The 27,170-nt window shown below is 41.9% G+C and overlaps 1 protein-coding gene across 2 annotated transcripts; it reads right to left on the minus strand.

Annotated features, from left to right (window-relative positions):
- Positions 1 to 172: 172 nt before the first annotated feature.
- On the minus strand, positions 173 to 27,169 carry acox1 (acyl-CoA oxidase 1, palmitoyl). Of its 2 annotated transcripts, none has more exons than XM_021568071.3 (14): positions 26,783 to 27,169; positions 25,944 to 26,103; positions 15,189 to 15,349; positions 13,501 to 13,608; positions 9,945 to 10,064; positions 9,658 to 9,773; positions 8,001 to 8,170; positions 7,341 to 7,503; positions 6,032 to 6,222; positions 4,855 to 5,031; positions 4,472 to 4,577; positions 4,138 to 4,281; positions 2,294 to 2,500; positions 173 to 1,926 (listed from the first exon to the last, which is right to left on the minus strand). In XM_021568071.3, the coding sequence occupies exons 1-14, from the start codon at positions 26,889 to 26,891 to the stop codon at positions 1,876 to 1,878; spliced, it is 1,983 nt and encodes a 660-aa protein (XP_021423746.3). In that variant the 5' UTR covers positions 26,892 to 27,169; the 3' UTR covers positions 173 to 1,875. The 2 variants fall into 2 exon arrangements, with proteins under 2 accessions (XP_021423746.3, XP_021423747.2); XM_021568072.3 differs by lacking the exon at positions 15,189 to 15,349 and adding an exon at positions 18,591 to 18,751 and having other exon boundaries at positions 26,783 to 27,033.
- Between the last annotated feature and the right edge of the window lies 1 nt (position 27,170).

Here is a 27,170-nt window from a genome sequence, read left to right on the forward strand (position 1 = left end):
AAAGCAATATCTCCCCCAAAAAACTAAAGCAAACTAACATTAAAGTCACCTGTGTTGCTATAGTAATATATGGAAAGGATAAGTGTGAGAGCTTCATTTGACATGTCCACCCATGCAAGAGTTTACACAATTCCAGAAGAGTAATCTACTCAAGAGAAACACTGTCCAAAGGTTTTAAATAGAATGCATTGATTTATTGTAAAAGTACAGGTTCATTTCCTAAAAGGTACAATATTCTGAATCAGATGCATTGCAGTGTTATAATCTAATGTACTAATATAATCTCTAATATAGTCTCTTCATAATCTTATGAATTATTACACTCAATCCTTTATCCTCCATCCATTTGTAGAATTGGTTCTCGTAAATCTATTCCACTGAAATAAAATGTAAAAATGTTATGAAAACACATGGCTCTGACTTATGAAATCAGACTTTTTTCCTAACACCATCTAGTGGTTGCTTCTGGCAGTCTATGAAACGATGTTAAAGGAAACCATGAACATCATTCGATAGTTTTTAATATATATTTTTTTTTTTACTAAGATCATTAAGCATGACAAATTATTCACTTTTAAAACAATCAGTCTGAATGGATTTCCTATACTATCACAAAAATGTGTTAAAACAAAAATGCGGTAGCTACATTGAAATAATCATACATCCTCCTATTGCAACGAAAATCCACAAAATAAATTGATAAAGCATATTCTGAAATCAAAAATATATGCATGGACCATGTGTGATAATACTACCATGTCAGCTTCATTACAAATTCCGATGGCACATCATTTTCCCACAAACTGTTTCAATCATGTATCAATCTGCAACATACTGTAAAAGTCAACAGCAGTAATCGAGTATAAAAATACTTATTTCATTGTACTGAAGAATGTACTTGTTCCGAATGCAACATCGGGGTTGTATTCAACAGGCACCAAACGAAAGAAAACTGACTGAAACAGATGGGGGGGACTATCTGGACTTGTCCTATAAGAACCTCTTTTTTTCTTTCCATTGCAAGACATTTTATCAGTGTGCCCTAATGAATACAACCTTGTTCTTCAAGCTAGTTTGATTTTCATGTCATTTCTTGGTAATTAAGCCCCACATGGTAGAAAACATCCTCAGGCATATATACACTAGTGGTTTGTATTAAGTACAATAATTGAAAGGCCCCTTTTCTCAAATCACTAGTATCAGAATCACACACTGGTATAGCTTACTCATCAACTCGTTATTCACTAATCATATTCATTACCCCACAACCACAAACTCTCTCACACCTAGACAAAAGACAGGCACACCGTTCCTCATTGCAAACGACAACTGACCCGTCAATCACTACTAAAGACAACCATCCACAGTACATTAGTGTCAATTGCTGTCACATGCATGATCAGAAATTATCCAGATTAAAAATGGGATTCAACATATCTCAACAAATCAAGAGATTTGCAATGTGATCCAAAGAGCTTGATTAGATCACAAGGATCAGTCATTAAAACCCATTCATCTTTAGGCCACCTCGCATGCGAACTAGTTTTGCTTCCTCTCCATCTTATGTTTTCTCAGACCTTCGATTAATTCCATTAACTAGGCACAGGGTATATCAAACTCTTAAACTAAAGTATTAGTTGAATACGTCCAGTAGAATGATTGATTCATTAGCAGCACATCAGTAGAGGTGGGGTAAGGAGGCTGGTCTCCAATGGTTCTCCTTTAAAAATGTTCCACCACCTGTGGGTGGAATGAGCCCCTTCCGATTGGTGGACGGGCGGCGGCCATGTTGTGGTCCCACTGTTGGATTGGTGTTGTTAGTGTGCTTCCCGTCACTGTAGTGGAGGGGTCAGGTGAGAAGGCTCAGGGCTCATCTTACAGCTTGGCCTGCAGAGGTTTCAGGTACTTGTGGTAGGACTCGTGGACCTAGAAGAGAAGGAAGGAGGGTCAATTTGAGTACTCTGCAGGTAGTCTCTTCCACCCACCGGCTACCCCTCTCTGTCGGTAGCAATAGCCTTGGGACTAGGTTACTCTGCAGGAGACTTGATACTACAGCAAATCATTCATTAGATTGCCATCTTTATGTAGGCAAACTACACAATGAACACAGAGATCATTTGGCTCTTGATCATAATCTGAAACAAATCCTTGTAAATGGTTCTCAAATGGCCTGTTCATGTTCTTAATAATGAACTAAGGTAAAAAAAACTTTTAAAAAAGCATAAAATTAACAGTAAATTAATTTTCTTCATCTCAGTTTCTCTTATTGAAGGCCCTCTCAATGAACTCTGACCTCTGTCTTGTTGAGAGGTGAGCGGCGGGCCCACTCGAACATGTGCTCATAGACATTGCCGTCGTAGCGTCCCAGGACGGAGTTGAGCATTTCGTCGCAGTAGTCGAAGGCGTCCACCAGGGCCACGGCGTTGGGCCTCAGCTGGGCCAGAAGCTCCTTCAGACGCTGGGACACCTGGGAGAGCTGGGGCACACTCAGGAGACCAGTCTGGAGTGAGGAAGGAATTGTCAGGTCGTTATTATTAAAGAGAATGTATTCTCAATAAATTAGCAAAAATAGGCTAAAATGTTCAAATGTCATGACAAGCGAGTTAGAGCCTTTATATGTAGGATCAAACCAAACAAATCGGAAAGTTAGAGTAAGAAGACAACCTATTGCAGCATTACCACAAAAATGGAAGAAGGGAGAAGATAGGGAACTTGTTTGCCTGTCATATATTAAAGAAACAACTTGGCTGAAAGGAATTGGCATACATAGAAAAATATACCAGTTTCATTTGAGGACAAGAAAGTTGACAGCTGTGCCATACAGGTTGCAAAATAAATGGGAAGAGATTTTCGATGTACCGATTCCATGGCACATGGTTTATGAACTGGTACGAAATAAAGAAATACTTGATTCAACAGAGTTTTTCGATTTAAATTATATAAAATTCTTGTCATCAACAGAACGCTATATATATGGGGCATACAACAATCTCAGCTCTGTAGATTTTTCTGCAAAGAGACAGAATCAATAGATCATTTATTATGGCATTGCCCCTATGTAGCTTGTTTCTGGTCACAGGTTCAGGAATGATTTTTTAAAAATCAAGATATGCACTAAAAATTAACCTTACAAATGTGTTACAAGCAGTGTTGGGCAATTTGGAAAGTCATTGTCAGTCAATAAATAATATAATAATACTCATAGGAAAGGTTTTCATCTTTAACGCAATCTGTGGATACTAAACGATTAGAAAGGTTAAAAACATCACAATTTAAAAATATATGGCACATAGAAACCAAACGAGGATGGTCTATGGTGTTGGATTCTGGGTCAACTTTGAACATTGAGCTATTAAAGACATGATAGATCAGACGCCTAGTATATAAAGGAGTGAGATCTGTAGAAAGACAAGAGTGGCTGTGGAATGTGCTGGGTGGACGGGAGAGAGTCACGGGAGTGCGATAGGTGAGACGAGAGGACATCTGTGGATTAGGCGAAGGAGGGGTTGAGGTCAGGTCAGATCCCCTGAAGGGAGAACTAATGGTTATATATCCTGTTACCCTCTTCCTGTCGAACCATAAGATGTAAGGATTGGAGAGAAGGAGGGGTGTCTAAAGTGGAGAATATATACTTGTGATGGTGAGAACATGTTTTTTTATTGTCTGAAAACAGCTGTGTCAACCCTTTGGGAAGAATTAAACTTGGTTAAGCTTCTCTAGTGTCCGTGAGTTATTTACTCTGAAAAATTAGAACATAAAGATGGTGATAGGTGAGATGGGCTGAGAGTGGCTGAGGGGTGTGGTTAAAGAGTTTGTTTGGTAATGTATTACTGTCATGTGACTGCTTTATATAAAAGTTCCATGTATGTAAAAGGTGTTTTATATATATATATATATATATATATATAAAAATAAGATCATCTTCCTTTAATGTGATACAAGTACGAGTGTAATACCATGTCTTGCTTAAAACATCATACATGACATTATAAAAATGGATATAGACTTTAGTAAGGGACCCACTTTAGGTCGCATTGAAATTCACATCCTTTTTTTCAAGTACTAGAGTATGTATGTAGTCCCTGTATTTTCCCCTGAGAGATAAGTCTGATTGCCAGTTGCCATGGTGGTGGTTACCTGGAGGAAGTCTCCGCTGTGCTGTTGGATGCCCTGAAGGGCATAGAGCAGGGCCAGGGTGCTGAGGACAGAGTGAACCCCCGTGTCTCCTATCTCCCCCAGCTTAGCTGCAAACAGCTTCACCACCACATAGTGACAGTGGGCCTGGAGATGGAACAGGAGGAGGAGAAGAGATGGATGAGAGTTAAATGAGGACCAGAGAGAGAGGAGGAGGAATGAGACAGGTAAAGGAAACTGAAAGAAGGAACCAGAGGGGAAGAGATAAGAGGCATGGGGTGGGGCTGCCTCCCAAAAAACAACACATTCCATATCCCACGTTGGTAAGGTAACTTACATTAGAGGCTCTGACCAGGTCTATAGCGCTGTTGTTCCAGGCATCCTCCTGACTGACTCTCTTCTGTAGCTCCTGCTGAATACTCTTAGCTGCCACCTCAACCAGCCTAAAGACACACAGAGAGGCATTGACATGGGAAACCTTTAGACACAAAATGATGCATGGCTGTCCATAGAGTACAAATACATTTAGTTGTGTGCTGGTTTGCTGAACTGGTGGACCATTTTAGCTCAACCCATTGCATTGCCTGGCACCAACTAACACATTGCTCTGATTAAAAGTCTCTGCCATATAATGAACAGCCCTTTGGGACTTAACGAAGATCAAATATCTAAATGGAATCTATTACCCTTACATTTTGGTTAGTTTGTAGGCCCACTTACTTGGCAGCTCGCAGTTTGTAAGCCTCCACAAGGCTGGCCAGGTCATTGACGTTGACTACAGTGGGTCGGGAGGACACAGACTGGGGCTGCAGTCTACGCTCTGACTCGTTCAGGTAGGACACAATGCCACTCAGCTGGTGGCCTGCCGACGCCTGCTGGTAGCTCTTTATCAAGAACCTGGGGAGTGAGGGATGCAAACACGTGAGCAAGACAGTGGATGGGCACGATGACAAAGTAGAGATGGGCGATATGGCCAAAATATCATATCACTTTATGTTTCTCATTTTTGACGTTAATTGATGGTATTTTATGTTTTGGTATAATAAAAAGGGTAGCCACAAATACATTCTAAGTGGTTTTAAATGGGTCTTTCTCTCTTCTGATTGATTGTTTTATACAAACTTAAACCCCAAATAATTTCAGCCTTTTCATCAATTTCCTTCACTCATTTGTTATAATTTCCACACTGTAAAATATTTGTTTTTGTCTTTGTATGCCTCTATTGTGACAAAGTAACTTTTCGTTTATGAAAGTACTAATTCTCCTCTGACCATGTCTTTTCAATGGATTCCAAAGGCAGTTCTTACTTTCGCCACAAAGGGCATTGTGCTGATTTCTTAGGTGCTTTTGGAACCCCCACTGCCTCACAGGCCCTAGCATATTCATACCACAAAATGACATGTGCGCGCCTGAAGCTCTTGCTAGGAAATGATCAGATCTCAACTGTTAGCAGTCTCTTACTGGCGGTAAGAACGGACGATTGCAACCATTTTTCAAGTTTCATCACTCAGTTATTTACATTTAACAAACCAAGCATTGTCTCACTCACTCCCAATCACCCTTTCCACTTCACACTTAGCAGTGCTTACACTGAACACACTCGCAAAAACATGGAGACAGATCAATGCTTTGTTGATAATTACTACCTTTGATGTGCAGGGCGCAATATCACACAATAGCTTTTAATACTGGGTTTATGAGCCCTGACTTGCAAGTATTGGAATACATTGTAATGTGTGTTTGTGTGAGATGTATAATGTGACTAATTGATGTTTTTGATTCAGTGAGGAAAGAATGTGTCATTTCACAGTGTGTGTGTGTGTCATATCTGTGTCTTATATTTGTGTGTGCGAGTGGGTGTTTGCGTCTGCATGTGCAAGTGTGTGTGTGTGCCTACCTAGCGGTCTGCAGCATCATGACGGTGTTCTCTCCCTCGTAGGTGCACGTGGCCACGAAGTTAACATAAATGTCCGGGAGGGCGCTGCAGCGGGAGTAGCCGTGCCCGCCACACGCCATGCGACACACCTCGATGCCCTCGCTGGCCGTCCATGTGGTGAAGGCCTTCAGGCCCGCGGACAGGGCATGGAGCTGGGCACAGGTCAGACAATGGCACAGGGTTATACAGTTATATTGACACAGGATGGTAGAGGATGGATGGCACAGTTATATTGGCACAGAAAAGGTGCAAATTAAAAATGACATAATTTGTTAATATGAATGAGGATCTTTTGTTTAAACCCCCTAGAGAGTTGATTGACACATCGGTGCACCAATCTAAGTTACATAACAACAAAATATCCCCATAAAAATCTGTCAGTTTAAGCTAGAGATATCGGTTTCTTGCATTGGATGTGTCTCAATCTGCCGCATACGCCAGTGTCGCATCTTCTCATGAAAACGTCTGTAGCGTCCGAACCACTCTATGGAAAGTCGAGACTCTCACGAACACGTTCTCAGTTTGTCTCTACAACCCCCACAAGTGTCAGAAGACTAGTCTGAAGACGGTACCGTGGATGTGTGTACTTCTGTTTGGTAGCGTCCGAACCGGTTGGGCTACAAACTCCTGTGAAGGTAACTGGTACCAGTTTTAAAAAACAAATTAAAGTTTGAAGGAAGTTTTCTGCCTACCCAAAAAAGGCGTTAAATATGTAAACTTGTTTCTTATGATACTTTTTTTGGACTGTCCTTTTTGACATTATGAATGTGTTATTCAATATGTTTCTATAGGTTTTAGTAGTAAAAGCCAAATTAAATATTTGATCAAATAATTGTTTAAAATTAAAAAGCAAACAGCTAAATGATCCATAGTATGACCATCTTAAAACAATTCCATATGTCAGCTTAGCATCCCCCCCAACGTCTTAGACTAAAGAATTAACACAGACGAAGCCTGTTGTCGAAACACCCCCATTAGACTTCTGCTGCTTAAAATAGATGAAACATTTCAAGACTATTTTCAGTGAGTGCAGTGTTATCCCATATTTCCTAGTCAGGCCACGTGGTTAGGAAAAAAACTCCTTTCACGTGGTTAGGGAAAAAAAAGCCTTGTTTCATCATGTACTATATCAAGAGGAGGTATTTACTTAGCCTGGGCACTAGTCTGTTTAGCTATCATTCCACTCCTTGAAAAGCATGACACGGAGTACAAGATGTGGAATGTTAGCAAAACAGGTTCTGGATTTCAGGCTAGTATTTACTGTAAATACCTCTGGTAGTTCACTGAAGTCTCCCTGGCTGATGTCTCCAGTGATGCGGTGGTAGACCTGGTTCATGTACTGACCCACAAATTTGTAGGCATAGGCTGTAGCCAGCAGGGGGAACAGCTTGTACTGTTGGGTCTGGTAGTCCATAATCTGGGGCTCTGGCTCTCTGGAGGAACCACAAAATAAAAATATAGACTTAGACACAAGGTTAATGGTTCACTATCTTTTTTATGTTAGTCTTTGAAGAACATTGAGATACAGATATTATATGAGTAAGGCCTCCTAATATCTACCCAAACTCTAGTTAACATCTATCTACATCAGCTCTCACACAATTATAAGAGTATAGCTTTTGTTAAATGGTAAGGGTTATAGTATTTTGCTTTCTATTCTTGTTTGTGTCTATGAGTGTGTTACTTGTGTATGGATGTGTGTAAGTATATGTGTGAGCATTTTTGTATTCCTTTGACTGTTTATGTAGGTTTCAGTAAATGTGTGTATCCAGGGTCATGTTCATTAGGCAACAAGCGGATGAAAACGCACCGAAACATAACACAGGAAAGTAGTGTCTGTCCAATAAGAATTTGGATTTCCATCTCAAAATATTTTGCTACAGTGTGACCTACTGAACATGACACTGGAGTGTCCAGAGCTACAACTGACCCTGGGCGTATCTCAGACTGGTGCCGTACGGAACTGTAGCGGATGGCGATAGTGCAGGACTTGGCGAGGGCGTGGCCTGCTTCCCCTACGATCATGGACCTGATGAACACCATGGTGCCGTAGGTCAGCTTGGCACTGGGAGGCTTCACGTACGTACCGTCTGCCTCCACCTGGTGGGGAGAATACATACTGTCTGTGGCAGTGGAGGCTCCTCAGAGGAGGAAGGGGAGGAGCATCCTCCTTAGTGAATTTCAGAATCTTCATTTTTTAAATGAAACTACAATAAATATCATCACGTCACAAAATAATTAATTAACACACACTTTTTTGCAATGTAGGTCAGTAGCCGCAACAGCACTATGTAGGGTATCCCAATGGTGTTACCAGAGGACAGATCGTTTCTGTCCTCCTCTGGGAACATTGACTTCCATACAAAGCCTAGGAGGTTCATGGTTCTCACCCCTTCCACAGACGTACACAGTAATTATGTCAACTTCAAAGCTCTTGCAGCATGAACTGACATTGTCCACCCAATCACAGGATCAAAGAATGAATCTGGCACTGAAAGCATAAGCTACAGCTAGCTAGCTAGCAGTGCATAAAATGTGGTGAGTAACTGACTCAAAGAAACAGAAAGAAAAGTTGAACAAATTCATTTTTTTAAGAGAGTGAGGGAGAGATAGAAAGCTAGCTATATGTCGTATTTTTTTCACTTAGCTAGCGAATGCAGTTAGCTAGTTTAGCCTACTCAAACACCCGTCTCAAACAGAAACATATTCTATGTTAGCTAGCTGGCTATGGCTATCCAACACTGGAACTCTTCCAAGTCAAGGTAAGCTTTTGGTTTTATTCATTTATTGCCACCGGGGCCCAATGGTGTAACTGCTAAACTGCTTTCTGACTGTACACTGAACTGCATGATTGTAGCGGGTTTACTAACACGTTAGTTCTCGTAGCAATGTAGACTAATATGCAAGAAGGAATACAATAAACAAAGTGATCATGCTTTTTGTATGTAACTGCTATGAAAGTGAACTCAGTTTACGTATGATCAGTAGTGTATTCATTCCGCTGATTCTGTTGAAAAATGTTTCTTAAACTGAAGCAAACCGAACTGAGATAAAATACCTGAATTTGTCCAATATAAACTCTTGTTTGCCACTGTTGGACTAATGATTACATCTTAGATCAGCTAGATGCAGGCAAGAGTGTGCAAGGCGATATTGAATGTCACCGTCACCTTGATTTAAAAAAAATGTATCTCTACGTTGTAATCTTTAATTCATAGGCTAGGTTGTAGCAACATCATGATGGGTATAGGAAAAAGTTGAGTATCATGTAGTAGCCTAAACCTATTGATGTGACGTTGAGCTGGTTGAATGGAATATAAATGACAGTCATCCAATATGCTGTAATAGAAATAAGGCTCATAAATATTTTTTTATTTTTAAAAGTCCTCCCTCATCTTAGACAACACTGACCGCCACTGGTCTGTGGTATACAGTTCTAGGACAATCAGGTAGTAAGTATATGCTCTCTGTGAGGAATATGAATACAATATACCTTAAACTCTAAGCTTGGTGACAGCATTAGAATCAACCAACAGAAACAAAGAACAGTGTCTCCTTGAAATGTGCTTAACTTCCCAGTCGCTCACCTTGGCATATTTCATCAGCATGTGTTCGCGAGGAATTCGTACGTTCTCCAATTTCAGGTAACCATTGTCAACCTCATCAAAGCCAAACTTGGGTCCTATGTCCCCTACCACCACACCTGAGAGTGAAAGAGAGTGAGTTCACTAGACAGTAGGCTACCACCACACCTGAGAGTGAGAGAGTGAGTTCACTAGACAGTAGGCTACCACCAAAGCTACATACAGAGACACAGACAGGCATACTCACAAACACTCTCTTTTTGACGCGCGCACAGCAGTATGTACAGTACCTGGCAGTGGTATGTGTGTGTTCATACTGCGGAGAGGTACGATGAAGGCGTGCAGGCCGTGACACTTCCCCTGGGTGTGGAGCTGGGCCAGAACTATGGCGTGGTTAGACGTCTTACCCACTGGAGAGAGAGAGAGCGAGACGGACAGGGAACGCGAGAGAGCCCATTAGACTCCAATGGATTAATAACATTAGCTGTCAGTTCTCACTATGGGGAGAACAAGTATGATACACTGCCGATTTTGCAGGTTTTCCTACTTACAAAGCATGTAGAGGTCTGTAATGTTTTATCATAGGTACACTTCAACTGTGAGAGACGGAATCTAAAAATCCAGAAAATCACATTGTATGATTTTAAGTAATTAATTTGCATTTTATGGCATGACATAAGTATTTGATACATCAAAAAAGCAGAACTTAATATTTGGTACAGAAACTTGTTTGCAATTACAGAGATCATACGTTTCCTGTAGTTCTTGACCAGGTTTGCACACACTGCAGCAGGGATTTTGGCCCACTCCTCCATACAGACCTTCTCCAGATCCTTCAGGTGTCGGAGCTGTCGCTGGGCAATACGGACTTTCAGCTCCCTCCAAAGATTTTCTATTGGGTTCAGGTCTGGAGACTGGCTAGGCCACTCCAGAACCTTGAGATGCTTCTTATGGAGCCACTCCTTAGTTTCCCTGGCTGTGTGTTTTGGGTCGTTGTCATGCTGGAAGACCCAGCCACGACCCATCTTCAATGCTCTTACTGAGGGAAGGAGGTTGTTGGCCAAGATCTCGCGATACATGGCCCCATCCATCCTCTAATCAATACAGTGCAGTCGTCCTGTCCCCTCATGTTACCACCTCCATGCTTCACGGTTGGGATGGTGTTCTTGGGGTTGTACTCATCCTTCTTCTTCCTCCAAACACAGTGAGTGGAGTTTAGACCAAAAAGCTCTATTTTTGTCTCATCAGACCACATGACCTTCTCCCATTCCTCCTCTGGATCCTCCAGATGGTTATTGGCAAACTTCAGACGGGCCTGGACATGCGCTGGCTTGAGCAGGGGGACCTTGCGTGCGCTGCAGGATTTTAATCCATGACGGCGTAGTGTGTTACTAATGTTTTTTTTTTGATACTGTGGTCCCAGCTCTCTTCAGGTGATTGACCAGGTCCTGCCGTGTAGTTCTGGGCTGATCCTTCACCTTCCTCATGATCATTGATTCCCCACGAGGTGAGATCTTGCATGGAGCCCCAGACCGAGGGTGATTGACCGTCATCTTGAACTTCTTCCATTTTCTAATAATTGTGCCAACAGTTGCTGCCTTCTCACCAAGCTGCTTGCCTATTGCCCTGTAGCCCATCCCAGCCTTGTGCAGGTCTAAAATTTTACCCCCGATGTCCTTGCACAGCTCTCTGGTCTTTGCCATTGTGGAGAGGTTGGAGTCTGTTTGATTGAGTGTGTGGACAGGTGTCTTTTATACAGGTAACAGGTGCAGTTAATACAGGTAATGAGTGGAGAACAGGGGGGCTTCTTAAAAAGAAAAACTAACAGGTCTGTGAGAGCCCGAAATTCTTACTGGTTGGTAGGTGATCAAATACTTATGTCATGCAATAAAATGCAAATTAATTACTTAAAAATCATACAATGTGATTTTCTGGATTTTGTTTTTAGATTCCGTTTCTCACAGTTGAAGTGTACCTATGATACAAATTACAGACCTCTACATGCTTTGTATGTAGGAAAACCTGCAAAATCGGCAGTGTATGAAATACTTGTTCTCCTCACTGTAACTTGATTGAAAAGATTTGAGCCGAAATTTAAGTCTCTGGTCCACACTACAATGAAAATCAGCAGTAAATGATCTTGTTCAGCAATGTTGTGGAATGGGTTTTCTTCAAAAGCTAAGTCCACATCATTTACTGGCGATTGGTTTGATTGTACTCAGACCTTGACTTTTTCCATATTTTTGTTACATTACAGTCATTCTAAAATGGATTTAAAAAATGATACTCAGCAATCTACACACAATACCCCATAACGACCAAGCAAAAACAGAAATACCTTATTTATACAAGTATTCAGACCCTTTCCTTTGAGGCTCGAAATTGAGCTCAGGTGCATCCTGTTTCCATTGGTCATCCTTGAGATGTTTCTACAACTTGATTCAAATCTACCTGTGGTCAATTAAATTGATTTGACATGATTTGGAAAGGCACACACCGGTCTATATACGGTCCCACAGTTGACAGTGCATGTCAGAGAAAAACATCAAGCCATGAGGTTGAAGGAATTGCCATAGAGCTCCGAGACAGGATTGTGTCGAGGCACAGATCTGGGGAAGGGTACCAAAATATTTCTGCTGCATTGAAGGTCCCTAAGAACACAGTGGCCTCCATCATTCTTAAAGGGAAGAAGTTTGGAACCACCAAGACTCTTCCTAGAGCTGGCTGCCAGGCCAAACTGAGCAATCAGGGGAGAAGGGCCTTGGACAGGGAGGTGACCAAGAACCTGATGGTCACTAACAGAGCTCTAGAGTTCCTTTGTGGAGATGGGAGAACCTTCCAGAAGAACAGCCATCTCTGCAGAACTCCATCAAATCAGGCCTTTATGGTACAGTGGCCAGACGGAAGCCACTCCTCAGTAAAAAGGCACATGATAGCCCACTTGGAGTTTGCCAAAAGGCACCTAAAGACTCGCAGACCATGAGAAACAAGATTCTCTGGTCTGATGAAACCAAGATTGAACTCTTTGGCCTGAATGCCAAGCGTCAACTCTGGACGAAACCTGGCACCATCCCTACAGTGAAGCATGGTGGTGGCAGCATCATGCTGTGGGGATGTTTTTCAGCGGCAGGGACTGGGAGACTAGTCAGGATCAAGGGAAAGATGAACGGCACAAAGTACAGAGAGATCCTGAATGAAAACCTGCTCCAGAGCATTCAGGACCTCAGACTGGGGCAAAGGTTCACCTTCCAACAGGACAACGACCCTAAGCACACAGCCAAGACAATGCAGGAGTGCCTTCGGGACAAGCCTCTGAATGGGAGACTAGTCAGGATCAAGGGAAAGATGAACGTAGCAAAGTACAGAGAGATCATTGATGAAAACCTGCTCCAGAGCACTCTGAACCTCAGACTGGGGCAAAGGTTCACCCTAAGCACACAGCCAAGACAACGCAGGAGTGTCTTCGGGACAAGTCTCTGAATGTCCTTGAGTGGCCAGGCAGAGCCCGGACTTGAACCTGATCGAACATCTCTGGAGAGACCTGAAAATAGCTGTCCAGCAACCCTCCCCAGCCACCTGACACTCAATGCTGTAATTGCTGCCAAAGATGCTTCAACAAAGTACTGAGTAAAGGGTCTGAATACTTATGTAAATGTGATAGTTTTATTTGTAATAAATGATCTAAAATTTCTAAACCTGTTTTTCCTTTGTCATTATGGGTATTGTGTGTAGATTGAAGGGGAAAAAAACTATATAATCAATTTTATAATAAGGCTGTAAAGTAACAAAATGTAGAAAAAGTGTATGTGTATGTGCCCTGAAGCTAAAGTGTGTGTGTGTACTCACGTCCTCCAGGCCACCACTTGATGGAGGTGATGGTCGGGCTGTTCAGGACAAACTCCTGGGTGGCCGGGTCATATGTTGCCGTGGTTTCAAGCCCCCTGAGGTGGGTGCCTAGGCAACGAGAAAGACACCAAGGCCCCCAAACAACACGAAAACCAAGTTATCACTAAGTTACGGCAGGAGGACATTGATGTTTTCAAATAGTATGCAGTGCAAAACTGAGAAAATGACTAGCCATCAATCTCAACTAACGCAACTTTAACTTTTTTTGAACCCCCTCATTCCCTCATGGGGAAAAAAAAGGTTTTCTATTCTATAGTGGAAGGTGTTTGACAGATCAAAACCAAAATAAAATCCATCCTATTTCTTACAATTTGCATAGGTGTACGGTTTAGGACTGTCAAAGTTAACCTGACATTTTTTTATGCTGTTAATTCTGCTTCTGTTTTAGTTCTCAGGTCAAAATATGTAAGCAAATGATCCCAGTTCTAGTAGCAGCTGCTTGTGACTAGTTCATGAAGAACATGGATCAGTAGCCTAGGCTAGATCTAATAGATGTATTATATTTTACATGACCTCAGACCTGGCTGAGCTGTTGTTAGTTTTCTGTGGAACTCATAACATAGAGCCAGTTCTTTCCCCGCCCACCTATAGTCAACCCTCCCATTAGAAATTGGAATGAATGAAGCGTTAACAGTACTTGAGTGTGTACGTGGGCAACTGTTAAACTTCAAGAACATTGATAAGAGGGAGTAGGCCTACTTAAACATTGATACCGTTGATAGCCAGCTGTATGTTCCAGTGACCTTTGTGTTATGGTGAAACATTTTGATACAGAATATTTTGTGTTTCTTTCCTTAACTATCAAAACATAGTATGCCTGCCACTAACTCAATTCATTATTTGAATTGTTTGACCGCCCTATTACGTTTATACAGTGAGGTTACATGTTATGAAGGACGTAGGTTGTCTGTCTTTAAACTCAATATACTTCCAAACACAGTAAGGGGGACAAAAGGGACAGAGGCGGTGGGGGGGGGTACCTGTTTTTGGAAAGGAAGTCACTGAGGATGCTTTACAAGTGGGCATGAACGTTCACTGTGGCTGGCAACAAGATTGTGTGAGAAAAATATGATTCCTGTGTTTTATATATAATTCCACAGTATGAAAATGATAATGCCCTTTTAGTGCAAGAGCGGTTTGAAAAGACAGCCTAAAATGTCAGCTTCTTTTGGTGGAATGGAGTTTTGGAATGCCTGGTGACATCATCAGGCAGTAAATTAGTACCAAACATCTCTGCCAATAACAGCTAGTTTTCAGTATCCCCCTCCATACTCAGACCACTCCCAGAAGGTGCTAGCAAAATTCTTGTTTGATAAATTGCTCTTTGCTAAGAGGCCATTTTTGTTTCTTTTTGACCATTTTAATTGAAAACAATCACACTAAGGTAATTAATTGTTAGCCAGAAATAATTTGATATTGAGATAAAAACGACTGCATTGGACCTTTAACAACACAAGCGTTTTGTCGGTGGAGACGTTTTTACACAAAATTCCCTAACGAGTACGGGAGAGTTCTCTGGTGGCTAGACTCAAATGTTTAAGACGGTGGGCATGCATCTCTTGTCCACTCCACAGAGCATGTGGGTAACGGGAGGTTGGTGACCAGGTACGGTTTGTTCTGCATTTTACCGTGGCCCATCTCTGTCTGTGCGTAGGTGCCGATGATATCCAGGTTCCAGGCGGGTAGGAAGAATGTCTCCATCTGCTCAGGACTGGCCTGGTTCAGCAAGGTGGGCAGGAACATTGCCAGGTGGAGGTCCAGCGGCTCCGCCCGCCCACGGTGCACACAGCTGGGGCAGGGACAAGGGGCAAGGAGGGGAAGGGGTAGGGGATAGGAGGGTAGTTTGAAGGGAGAAGATGGTAAACGAAGGATAGGACATTGCGGGGGGCATGCAAAATATGGTATAGCCAAGGAAAAAAATATTTTTAGGCATAGAATAATAGACCATTTAATGGGACATGACAATGGAGAGATGGTTGGAAAATATGAGAGATTGCCCCCAAAATGTTATTTACTAACACTTCCAGAGAGGATGGATGAATAGATGGGGGGAGTGCAAGAATTCATATAAAAAATGTAAAACAACTGTGAGCTAGTCATGCAAACTGACCGCAGAAAACTGAATAGAATAATCTGCATTTAGACCTGGCTTGAATCAAGAAAAGTTTGATTAAGTTCATTCATTCAAAATAACCTTCTCATGCATGACCGTTGCAACCTTTCATTTATTTGCCTGAAATGTTCATTTCCAATAGCAGTGTAACCTGTACTCTCTCATTTCACTGAAAAAAAACATTTTAAATTCCAAATTAACTGGCAAACTCGGGGCTGTGTTCATTAGGCACCCAACGGAAGAAAACTGACACAAGAAGGGACTAACTGGACTTGGTCCATTAAGAAATGGCCAATTTAGTTTAAATTGTAAAAGTAATTTCATTAAATGGCCTAATGAACACAACCCTGAGGCAGTAAAATGTCAAATGTGTGACAACCAATAAATCAACATTATACTCTATGCTAATGGAACCAACTAGTGCAGTGCAACTAGCAGTTTTAAAGCAGACTCTTTAGTCCAGGGGTAGGCAACCCTGTTCCTGGAGGGCCACAGGTCCTGCAGGATTTTGTTCCAAGTATGCACCACACCTGACCAATTGCACTAATTCAGTGATTTCCTCAATTCACACACCTGGTCTTCCAGGTTGGTTAAATTAAAAATATAAAGTGCCTGCAAAGCTCCAGGATCATGGTTGCCTACCCCTGCTTTAGTTTATAAGGAAGGGTGAAGCAGCTGTAAGGGCATTTCAGGTTAAGACAATAGGCAGTTTTCCATTGACCCAAGATTATTCGACAAAAGTAATGTCGGCAAAAAAAATGTAGCGATATGTGTTACGGAAACAGCAGGTCGCCTAGTGGTTAAGACTGTTGGGTCAATAACCGAAAGGTCACTGGTTCAAATCCCAGAGCAGACTAGGTGAAACACATCTGCCCTTGAGCAAGGCACTTTTGCTCCAGGGTCGCTGTCAATAATGGCTGATCCCTGAACGTGACCCCACTCTCTGAGGGTGTCAGAGGGAGTGGGAAATCAAAAATAAACTGACTTATTTCCAATTCCCACATTCTTACACACTTTTACATGTGCGAAATATGACAAATGTAAGCACCTACCTAATTATTATTAATAGATATAGGAGACATTTTCCACCGATCGGCAACATTTTTATAAGTTCGACAGGTGGACATTTCTTTAGTCAAACTTTCTTCATTGCGACAGTTGATGGAACCAGTGTTTTTCGAATAAATGCTGATTGCCAAATTTGAAGGTACACGGGCATGTGACGTTGTCACGTAACTATACAAATAATGTTTCTTTGCAGGAAAAGGGTTATCCTGACTTTCTTACACCTTGCTTTTCTGGTTGGCTGGTAAGTTTCACTATCCAATTATTTCCGATCTACAGGAGTGCAAATTTCACCATGGCGCGGACAGTCGCGATACGTTGGCACATGCGAATGATTATAATATGGAAAATATTAGTACATTATTGCATTCTATCCATGCTGGCTTTCGCAGGCTACCTGCGACATGAAACAGATGGGTGAGAGGGCATACAGGGTGTTGCCAATTTATTAATGTACAATTTTCCTAATTGGGTAATGGAAACACTGACCACTACATTTTAATTCAACACTTTGGGATTTTGCAAAAAAAAATGTTGAGGTGCGAGGTCATTAAATCCAGCTGTTTTTTTATTGACAATTAAATAATTAAAATGGAAACACACAACAGCAGCATTATATCCATTTTCTATGCAAACTTTTTAAATGTTGGCACAAAATAAAAATCACTTAAAGTTCATGGAAACCTAGCTAGTGAGTTGGTGAGAAGTGAACCAGAACAGAACTCTAAAAAAGAAGGCCTTCAGAATATTCTGAACAGCCAGTCCTGGACATTCCCTGGAGTATTATTGTCATGGAAATGCCATGGTTACGTGATCGTGAATAATGTCCACTTAGCAGCGTCAGAGGTGAAACATTGGCAACAAGAGACATCTAGCATGTCCAAAATTATCTTACATCGCACAGATTTCTCTGCTTTCAGATGAACAATGGGATATTCAGGAATCTGAAACTCTTCCCACTCTGCATGTTCTTTGGCAAGACACCGTGTGCCTTCCCTATGAGTTGAGACTTCGACAGACAAGAACAATTGTTAGGCCTATATTCATTCATCCAAGCCATTCATTCACAAACAGCCAAACAATTAGGCCTACATCCATCCACTCAAATGCACAATTCAGAATGTTAGGTAATTTGCTTAAAAAAAGGTCCAAATTCTACAGTGTTAGGGTTAATCATTTGTAATGAGTAGACTAGATTCAAAGAAAATTGGGAGTAGGGGAAAATCAAGACTTAATAGCAATCAGAGTTAAATGACATAAGCTTGGAAACAACTCATTAGGCTAATAGGCCACTACTAGCAGAAGGAGAAGAAATAAAAGGGTTTTGAGGAATGGAATGAAACTAAAAACTAGACAGGAGGCATTTGGGTTCTTCGGAAAATGATTTTTTAATATCGTTTAAGCGCAATGTTAGGGATTTTTTTTGTCCTTCAATTGTTTCTTTTGTCACCTTTTCCAATGTATTGGGCAGTTTATGAGGACTCTAAAAACAGACTGGCAATCATGACATTTTGAATCCAGCATTTTGGTTTCGGCTATTCAGTTTAGCTAATAACTATTGAGTTATGCCTACTGTTTGGGCACATTTTGTCCACAAACAACTACAGTGATCTGTCAAACACCTACAAATAATCACTTTCAATCAAAATGTCAACCCCATGATTTTAAAACGATATTAAAAGAAAATCCTACGTCAAAGATCAACAACTGTCCATCCCTAAGCATCCCTGTGATCCTTTCCATAATTCAAACATAACTAGCAGGCTAAATATAAAGCAATTGCACAAGCACTTTGTTGTATAAATTGTGCTATTACGTTATCATTATTATAAATTCTCTGTATGGGACTGACCGTGCCCCAACTCTGTTTGGGCGTAGGTGCCCATGGCCTTGAAGGACTCGGCCAGGGGGACCCACTTCTTGAACTGCTCCTTGTTACACTGGGTGTACAGGGTGGGGAGGAACATGCTGAAGTGGAGCCCCAGAGCCTCTTGATGGTTGCCCCGAAACACGCTGAGGGAGGGGGACAGACACACAGGTTGACGGATGGACAGACTGGACCACTCAGCAGGTTTGTGGTAATTTTACTAATTTTAAAAAAAAGGGGAGGTTCTACCTAAACTTGTTCAATAAGAATGTGCATTTTAGTTTTCCAATTCAAAGTGTTTCGCTCCTACTTAAAAGGACCCAGGTTTAGGGTTGACACTAGTGTCAACATGACCTTACTGTAAAGGCAAGGCTTTTTATTTTTTTAAAGGGATTCTGCAAGATTCTGGTCATTAATCATGGAAGTCTATAGGTATGCCCAGCATAAGCTATTGTACCTATAGACTTGACATTGGACAAACCCAATCCCTTTAGTTTCACTATAAAATGTGCTCCGATTTGCCTCGTCATTGTCATATTGAGAAATAGATGTTTTAAAAGAGACTTACAAAGAGAAAATATAGGCTCCTGGCTGAGGCCTTTAATATGTAACTAACTTCTATACTTGACTTGGGATAAGGCAAATATGCAGTTTGAACAAGTGAAAGGGTAGGACATAACATAGCCTGTGAACTAGTTTTAATCTTGATGTGACCTAGTTTTAATCTTGATGTGACCTAGTTTTAATCTTGATGTGACCTTTGCTCTGCCTAGAGAGATAGTGCTGGCCTGCAGCAGTACTCCATGACTCACACATACTAAGGAATGGGTTTGGAAAGAATTTCACTATTCGAATAGTATGATGAATTTTTTTTGATATCCAGATATTTGAAATACATGTATTTTCTTTTTTAAAGTTTTTTTTTAATTTTTAAATTACATTTTTTATTTCACCTTTATTTAACCAGGTAGGCAAGTTGAGAACAAGTTCACATTTACAATTGCAACCTGGCCAAGATAAAGCAAAGCAGTTCGACAGATACAACGACACAGAGTTACACATGGAGTAAAACAAACATACAGTCAATAATACAGTATAAACAAGTCTATATACGATGTGAGCAAATGAGGTGGGAAGGGAGGTAAAGGCAAAAAAAGGCCATGGTGGCAAAGTAAATACAATATAGCAAGTTAAACACTGGAATGGTAGATTTGCAATGGAAGAATGTGCAAAGTAGAAATAAAAATAATGGGGTGCAAAGGAGCAAAATAAATAAATGAATTAAATACAGTAGGGAAAGAGGTAGTTGTTTGGGCTAAATTATAGGTGGGCTATGTACAGGTGCAGTAATCTGTGAGCTGCTCTGACAGTTGGTGCTTAAAGCTAGTGAGGGAGATAAGTGTTTCCAGTTTCAGAGATTTTTGTAGTTCGTTCCAGTCATTGGCAGCAGAGAACTGGAAGGAGAGGCGGCCAAAGAAAGAATTGGTTTTGGGGGTGACTAGAGAGATATACCTGCTGGAGCGTGTGCTACAGGTGGGAGATGCAATGGTGACCAGCGAGCTGAGATAAGGGGGGACTTTACCTAGCAGGGTCTTGTAGATGACATGGAGCCAGTGGGTTTGGCGACGAGTATGAAGCGAGGGCCAGCCAACGAGAGCGTACAGGTCGCAATGGTGGGTAGTATATGGGGCTTTGGTGACAAAACGGATTGCACTGTGATAGACTGCATCCAATTTGTTGAGTAGGGTATTGGAGGCTATTTTGTAAATGACATCGCCAAAGTCGAGGATTGGTAGGATGGTCAGTTTTACAAGGGTATGTTTGGCAGCATGAGTGAAGGATGCTTTGTTGCGAAATAGGAAGTCAATTCTAGATTTAACTTTGGATTGGAGATGTTTGATATGGGTCTGGAAGGAGAGTTTACAGTCTAACCAGACACCTAAGTATTTGTAGTTGTCCACGTATTCTAAGTCAGAGCTGTCCAGAGTAGTGATGTTGGACAGGCGGGTAGGTGCAGGTAGAGATCGGTTGAAGAGCATGCATTTAGTTTTACTTGTATTTAAGAGCAATTGGAGGCCACGGAAGGAGAGTTGTATGGCATTGAAGCTTGCCTGGAGGGTTGTTAACAGTGTCCAAAGAAGGGCCAGAGGTATACAGAATGGTGTCGTCTGCGTAGAGGTGGATCAGAGACTCACCAGCAGCAAGAGCGACATCATTGATGTATACAGAGAAGAGAGTCGGTCCAAGAATTGAACCCTGTGGCACCCCCATAGAGACTGCCAGAGGTCCGGACAGCAGACCCTCCGATTTGACACACTGAACTCTATCAGAGAAGTAGTTGGTGAACCAGGCGAGGCAATCATTTGAGAAACCAAGGCTGTCGAGTCTGCCGATGAGGATGTGGTGATTGACAGTCAAAAGCCTTGGCCAGATCAATGAATACGGCTGCACAGTAATGTTTCTTATCGATGGCGGTTAAGATATCGTTTAGGACCTTGAGCGTGGCTGAGGTGCACCCATGACCAGCTCTGAAACCAGATTGCATAGCAGAGAAGGTATGGTGAGATTCAAAATGGTCGGTAATCTGTTTGTTGACTTGGCTTTCGAAGACCTTAGAAAAGGCATGGTAGGATAGATATAGGTCTGTAGCAGTTTGGGTCAAGAGTGTCCCCCCCTTTGAAGAGGGGGATGACCGCAGCTGCTTTCCAATCTTTAGGAATCTCAGACGACACAAAAGAGAGGTTGAACAGGCTAGTAATAGGGGTGGCAACAATTTCGGCAGATAATTTTAGAAAGAAAGGGTCCAAATTGTCTAGCCCGGCTGATTTGTAGGGGTCCAGATTTTGCAGCTCTTTCAGAACATCAGCTGAACGGATTTGGGAGAAGGAGAAATGGGGAAGGCTTGGGCAAGTTGCTGTGGGGGGTGCAGTGCTGTTGACCGGGGTAGGAGTAGCCAGGTGGAAAGCATGGCCAGCCGTAGAAAAATGCTTATTGAAATTCTCAATTATGGTGGATTTATCAGTGGTGACAGTGTTTCCTATCTTCAGTGCAGTGGGCAGCTGGGAGGAGGTGTTCTTATTCTCCATGGACTTTACAGTGTCCCAGAACTTTTTTGAGTTAGTGTTGCAGGAAGCAAATTTCTGCTTGAAAAAGCTAGCCTTGGATTTTCTAACTGCCTGTGTATAATGGTTTCTCGCTTCCCTGAACAGCTGCATATCACGTGGGCTGTTCGATGCTAATGCAGAACGCCATAGGATGTTTTTGTGTTGGTTAAGGGCAGTCAGGTCTGGGGAGAACCAAGGGCTATATCTGTTCCTGGTTCTAAATTTCTTGAATGGGGCATGTTTATTTAAGATGGTTAGGAAGTCATTTTAAAATATCCACACATCCTCTACTGACGGGATGAGATCAATATCCTTCCAGGATACCCCGGCCAGGTCGATTAGAAAGGCCTGCTCGCTGAAGTGTTTTTAAGCTGAGCACTGCTACGTGAGGGAGAGTCAGGCGCTCTACTGAGGGGCCTTGTGTGTAATCAGAATGGAGGGAGCAGACGGAGGAAGATGGCTAATAAAGATTATTGCCTAGTCAGACCATTATTCTGGTGATTTGATTTGGATCTCTTTTAGTCCCCATTTGGACTAATCTTCCAAGAGTCCTTAAACATTAAAATACCATTTATAATACGAACACATTTCCACATATAACACACTATTACAAACATACATAATATACTAACATAATGACCCAATAAATACTCAATCTAAAAAATATTGATTCTTCATCTACTATAGTCCCACAACATTTCAATGTATTATATTTAAATCATGTTTAAATGTATATATTGAAAGGTTTCTGGATTGCTCAGTTAATTTATTCCATTTCTTTATTGCTCTAAATCGAAATGTTATTTTGCCTATAACTCTTTTCTGTTGAGACAACGCATAGATGGTGGACAATCAATTTCCTAGTATTTACGGAATGTCTGTCTCTTACCAACTGAATACTGTTGTGAATAGAACTTGGCCGTTTTAAATGATGTATATTATTAAATAAAATAAGCATGTTCCTTTCAATTATCTTATCAATTGATGACCAACCAAGAACATTGCGCATGACTGCAACAGAATAACCCTATCTCCACCTTAAAACTATCCTTGCTGCTTTGTTCTGTGCAATCTACAGCCTCCTAACTTCACTTGATGATGCATTTGATAGTCTTTATTATACAATAAAAGTCTACTACTTCTCATTTTGCTAACTTTTAATGCCATCATTGTATTACATCTTACATTGCTTAAGTGAGTTCTCTCTCTCCACTTGCTACAGATCGAGTCTCTTTGACGCTTTGATTGGCCAACATAAAACAAGTTACACATACATGAAGGCTCTCGGAGGTCACACGTCATTAAAACTACATTGAAAAGTTTGTTTTATTAAATGAATCATTTGAAACGTCATCCTGCTGTTTAATCAGTTTCTTGATATGCAACACCTGTCAGGTGGATGGATTATGTTGGCAAATGAGAAATGCTCACTAACAGGGATGTAAACAAATTTGTTCACAGAAGAGAGAAATAAGCTTTTTGTGCGTATGAACATTTTCTGGGAACTTTTATTTCACCTCATGGAACACGGGACCAATACTTTACATGTTGGGTTTATTTTTTGTATATTACTGCCCTGTTGGGTAGAGCTCTGAAGTTAAGAATTTCACTGTACTTGTTGTGCATGTGACAACTTGAAAATAGGTGTATAATTATAGGTGTATAATTATCCCTAAAAATGATACTCACAAGTATTCTAATACCAGCGTTCGGGTATTCGAATAAGGGTGCACATCCCTAACACACATGCACACAAACCTTTATAGCCACATGGCAGAGTGCCAGGGTCTTGCCCCATAGGCAATTATGTAACAGTGCATAAAACTACAGTACCCTATTGCTTCACCATATATATATATATATATATATATATTGCTCAAAAAAATAAAGGGAACACTAAAATAACACATCCTAGATCTGAATGAATGAAATATTCTTATTAAATACTTTTTTCTTTACATAGTTGAATGTGCTAACAACAAAATCACACAAAAATGATCAAGGGAAATCAACTTTATCAACCCATGGAGGTCTGGATTTGGAGTCACACTCAAAATTAAAGTGGAAAACCACACTACAGGCTGATCCAACTTTGATGTAATGTCCTTAAAGCAAGTTAAAATGAGGCTCAGTAGTGTGTGTGTGGCCTCCACGTGCTTTTATGACCTCCCTACAACGCCTGGGCATGCTTCTGATGAGGTGGTGGATGGTCTCCTGAGGGATCTCCTCCCAGACCTGGACTAAAGCATCCGCCAACTCCTGGACAGTCTGTGGTGCAATGTGGCGTTGGTGGATGGAGCGAGACATGATGTCCCAGATGTGCTCAATTGGATTCAGGTCTGGGGAACGGGCGGGCCAGTCCATAGCATCAATGTCTTCCTCTTGCAGGAACTGCTGACACACTCCAGCCACATGAGGTCTAGCATTGTCTTGCATTAGGAGGAACCCAGGGCCAACCGCACCAGCATATGGTCTCACAAGGGGTCTGAGGATCTCATCTTGGTACCTAATGGCAGTCAGGCTACCTCTGGTGAGCACATGGAGGGCTGTGCGGCCCCCCAAAGAAATGCCACCCCACACCATGACTGACCCACCGCCAAACCGGTCATGCTGGAGGATGTTGCAGGCAGCAGAACGTTCTCCACGGCGTCTCCAGACTGTCACGTCTGTCACATGTGGTCAGTGTGAACCTGCTTTCATCTGTGAAGAGTACAGGGCGCCAGTGGCGAATTTGCCAATCTTGGTGTTCTCTGGCAAATGCCAAATGTCCTGCACGGTGTTGGGCTGTAAGCACAACCCCCACCTGTGGACGTCGGGCCCTCATACCACCCTCATGGAGTCTGTTTCTGACCGTTTGAGCAGACACATGCACATTTGTGGCCTGCTGGAGGTCATTTTGCAGCGCTCTGGCAGTGCTCCTCCTGCTCCTCCTTGCACAAAGGCGGAGGTAGCGGTCCTGCTGCTGGGTTGTTGCCCTCCTACGGCCTCCTCCACGTCTCCTGATGTACTGACCTGTCTCCTGGTAGTGCCTCCATGCTCTGGACACTACGCTGACAGACACAGCAAACCTTCTTGCCACAGCTCGCATTGATGTGCCATCCTGGATGAGCTGCACTACCTGAGCCACTTGTGTGGGTTGTAGACTCCGTCTCATGCTACCACTAGAGTGAAAGCACCGCCAGCATTCAAAAGTGACCAAAACATCAGCCAGGAAGCATAGGAAATGAGAAGTGGTCTGTGGTCACCACCTGCAGAACCACTCCTTTATTGGGGGTGTCTTGCTAATTGCCTATAATTTCCACCTGTTGTCTATTCCATTTGCACAGCAGCATGTGAAATGTATTGTCAATCAGTGTTGCTTCCTAAGTGGACAGTTTGATTTCACAGAAGTGTGATTTACATTGTGTTGTTTAAGTATTCCCTTTATTTTTTTGAGCAGTATATATATATATATATATATATATATATATAAAACAGACTTTGATCAGGAAGATACCAACAAACTCCTCATAAGATGACAATGCAATTACTCTTGAGGCTAATAGCAGGCAATACATTACCATGGGGTGTGGAGAAGACTTTAGCATATAGGTGAAAGGCTTAGAGACTGTTTGCGTAATTTCAGCAAATGCTGCGTTTTGCTCCAGTGTGTCCAAAGCAGCATCGATACAGCCATCTGCACGTCAAACCTCAAAACAAGCATGAGACAAACCTCATCGATGTTTGTCACGCTGTGTTAACCATTAAAACCTTCTGTGAAATGTGTTAAGGAGTGATGACTGGAGGATATCGAGAAGTATGACATTTGCTTTGATCATCCCAAACCCTTACAGAATTCATGCAGTCCATTGAAACCAAATCCTGCTTGTAGACAACAAAACTTGCCCAAAATGATCTTATTTTCCCCACCTTTCACTACTTTCACCTGCATCGGTCATTACATCTAACAGGTTAGCTGACAGGAAGACAACTATGGACAAAACCCTATATCTATTTTCACATTTCCAGTTGTGATGTGCAGGTCCATAGCATTTACACTGACGTCATTTAACAGATGCTCTTATCCAGAGCGACTTACAGGAGCAATTAGGGTTAAGTGCTTTACTCAAGGGCATATCGCCATATTTTGGGATTCAAACCAGCGACCTTTCGGTTACTGGCCCAACGCTCTTAACCGCTAGGCTACTTGCCGCCCATAGCAGGTAGCTGGCCTGGGTCTGTGTCCCAGCCTTACCTCTTGTAGCAGTAGATTTCCTCAGGGTCTGAGATCCCATACTCTCTGAGCTTCAGGATCATCTGGGCACTCTTCTTCACGGCGGCATCGTATCGCTCGCTCCTGGACAGGAAGTTGAGGTCCTCACTTTGGAAGTCGGGGTCACTGATCACCAGTGACTCTGTGGAGGATATGGAAGATTGGGGGGGTTAAGACATCAGGGTAAACATAGCCTCTGAAACCCAGGCTTCTCACACAAGATGGGATTTTGGAAGGGTGGCCATGCGAGACTAGGTTGAACATTATGTGCAAATTGTGTAGTTTTACCATTGGATAAATGCATGTGTCTAATATCATTAGCTACATTTCTATCTGCAACATAATACCATGTCATGTCTTATTTGTTTTGATTATGATGCCATAATGAGTCCTGCATGGGGTCAACCATCACTATACAAACAGCCAGTCGGTCAAACAACGACTGTTGCTATATGATGGGCTCAAGTGACCCTAACCTAACTTTCTAGCTAGCAAGGTTGCTGCTAGCTGTCTATGTTATCTGGCAATACACAAATCAGAGCCTTGTTTACACAAACAGCATGCATTTCGTAAACAGCATGCGCAACTTACAATGAATGTTAGTTCACAATTATGAACAGCTGACTGGTCATAACTACTGTTACAACAACAGATAGATAACTAACTGGCTAACCTGGCCAAGACAGCCGATAGTGTCCGTGCAGATCTAGCGGCCACTATCGGTTGCCTAGGCTATGTATAACCAACCTTCGCTAATGTAGGATAGCTAGCCAGTTATCAACTTGTTCTGTTAGACACAAAACAAGACATTCCAACCTTACCAATTTCTCTTCTTCTTTTGGTCTTCTCGATGCCTCCGTCCAGAATATGTGTGAGTTTCTCCACGTTAAATGTAGCGTTCTCACGCTCTCTAGTTATGTCAGGATTCATGGCGAAATAAATAATATTTCCCCTTGCAAAAGACGACGTTACTTGTGGCAATAGAAATATGAGTTGTGTCACCTTGGGACCACAGGAAACAAGTTCAGCACTGCATTGACTGGAGCATGACCAATTATTGACAACTTCCTGAATAGCTGGAAGAGGGGGCGGGTAAACAAAATCATGTTATGTGACGTTGTGAAACATTACCGCCTTGAACTGGCAAAACACACAACTGGTATCTTTATGGTATTTGGCCTATTTTACCCTTTGATAACTTCTTGAGAA

This window comes from Oncorhynchus mykiss, chromosome 17 (assembly GCF_057628025.1).
Source record: "Oncorhynchus mykiss isolate SJ-2025 chromosome 17, ASM5762802v1, whole genome shotgun sequence".
NCBI lineage: Eukaryota > Metazoa > Chordata > Actinopteri > Salmoniformes > Salmonidae > Oncorhynchus > Oncorhynchus mykiss.

Coding starts and splice junctions, on each gene's coding strand:
- acox1 (XM_021568071.3), bottom strand. CDS start 26,891: ATGAATCCTGACATAACTAGAGAGCGTGAGAACGCTACATTTAACGTG. Junction 7,504..8,000: donor CAGTCTGAGATACGCCCAGG/GTCAGTTGTAGC, acceptor TGGTTCCTCCAG/AGAGCCAGAGCCCCAGATTA. Junction 4,578..4,854: donor TACAAACTGCGAGCTGCCAA/GTAAGTGGGCCT, acceptor GTGTGTCTTTAG/GCTGGTTGAGGTGGCAGCTA.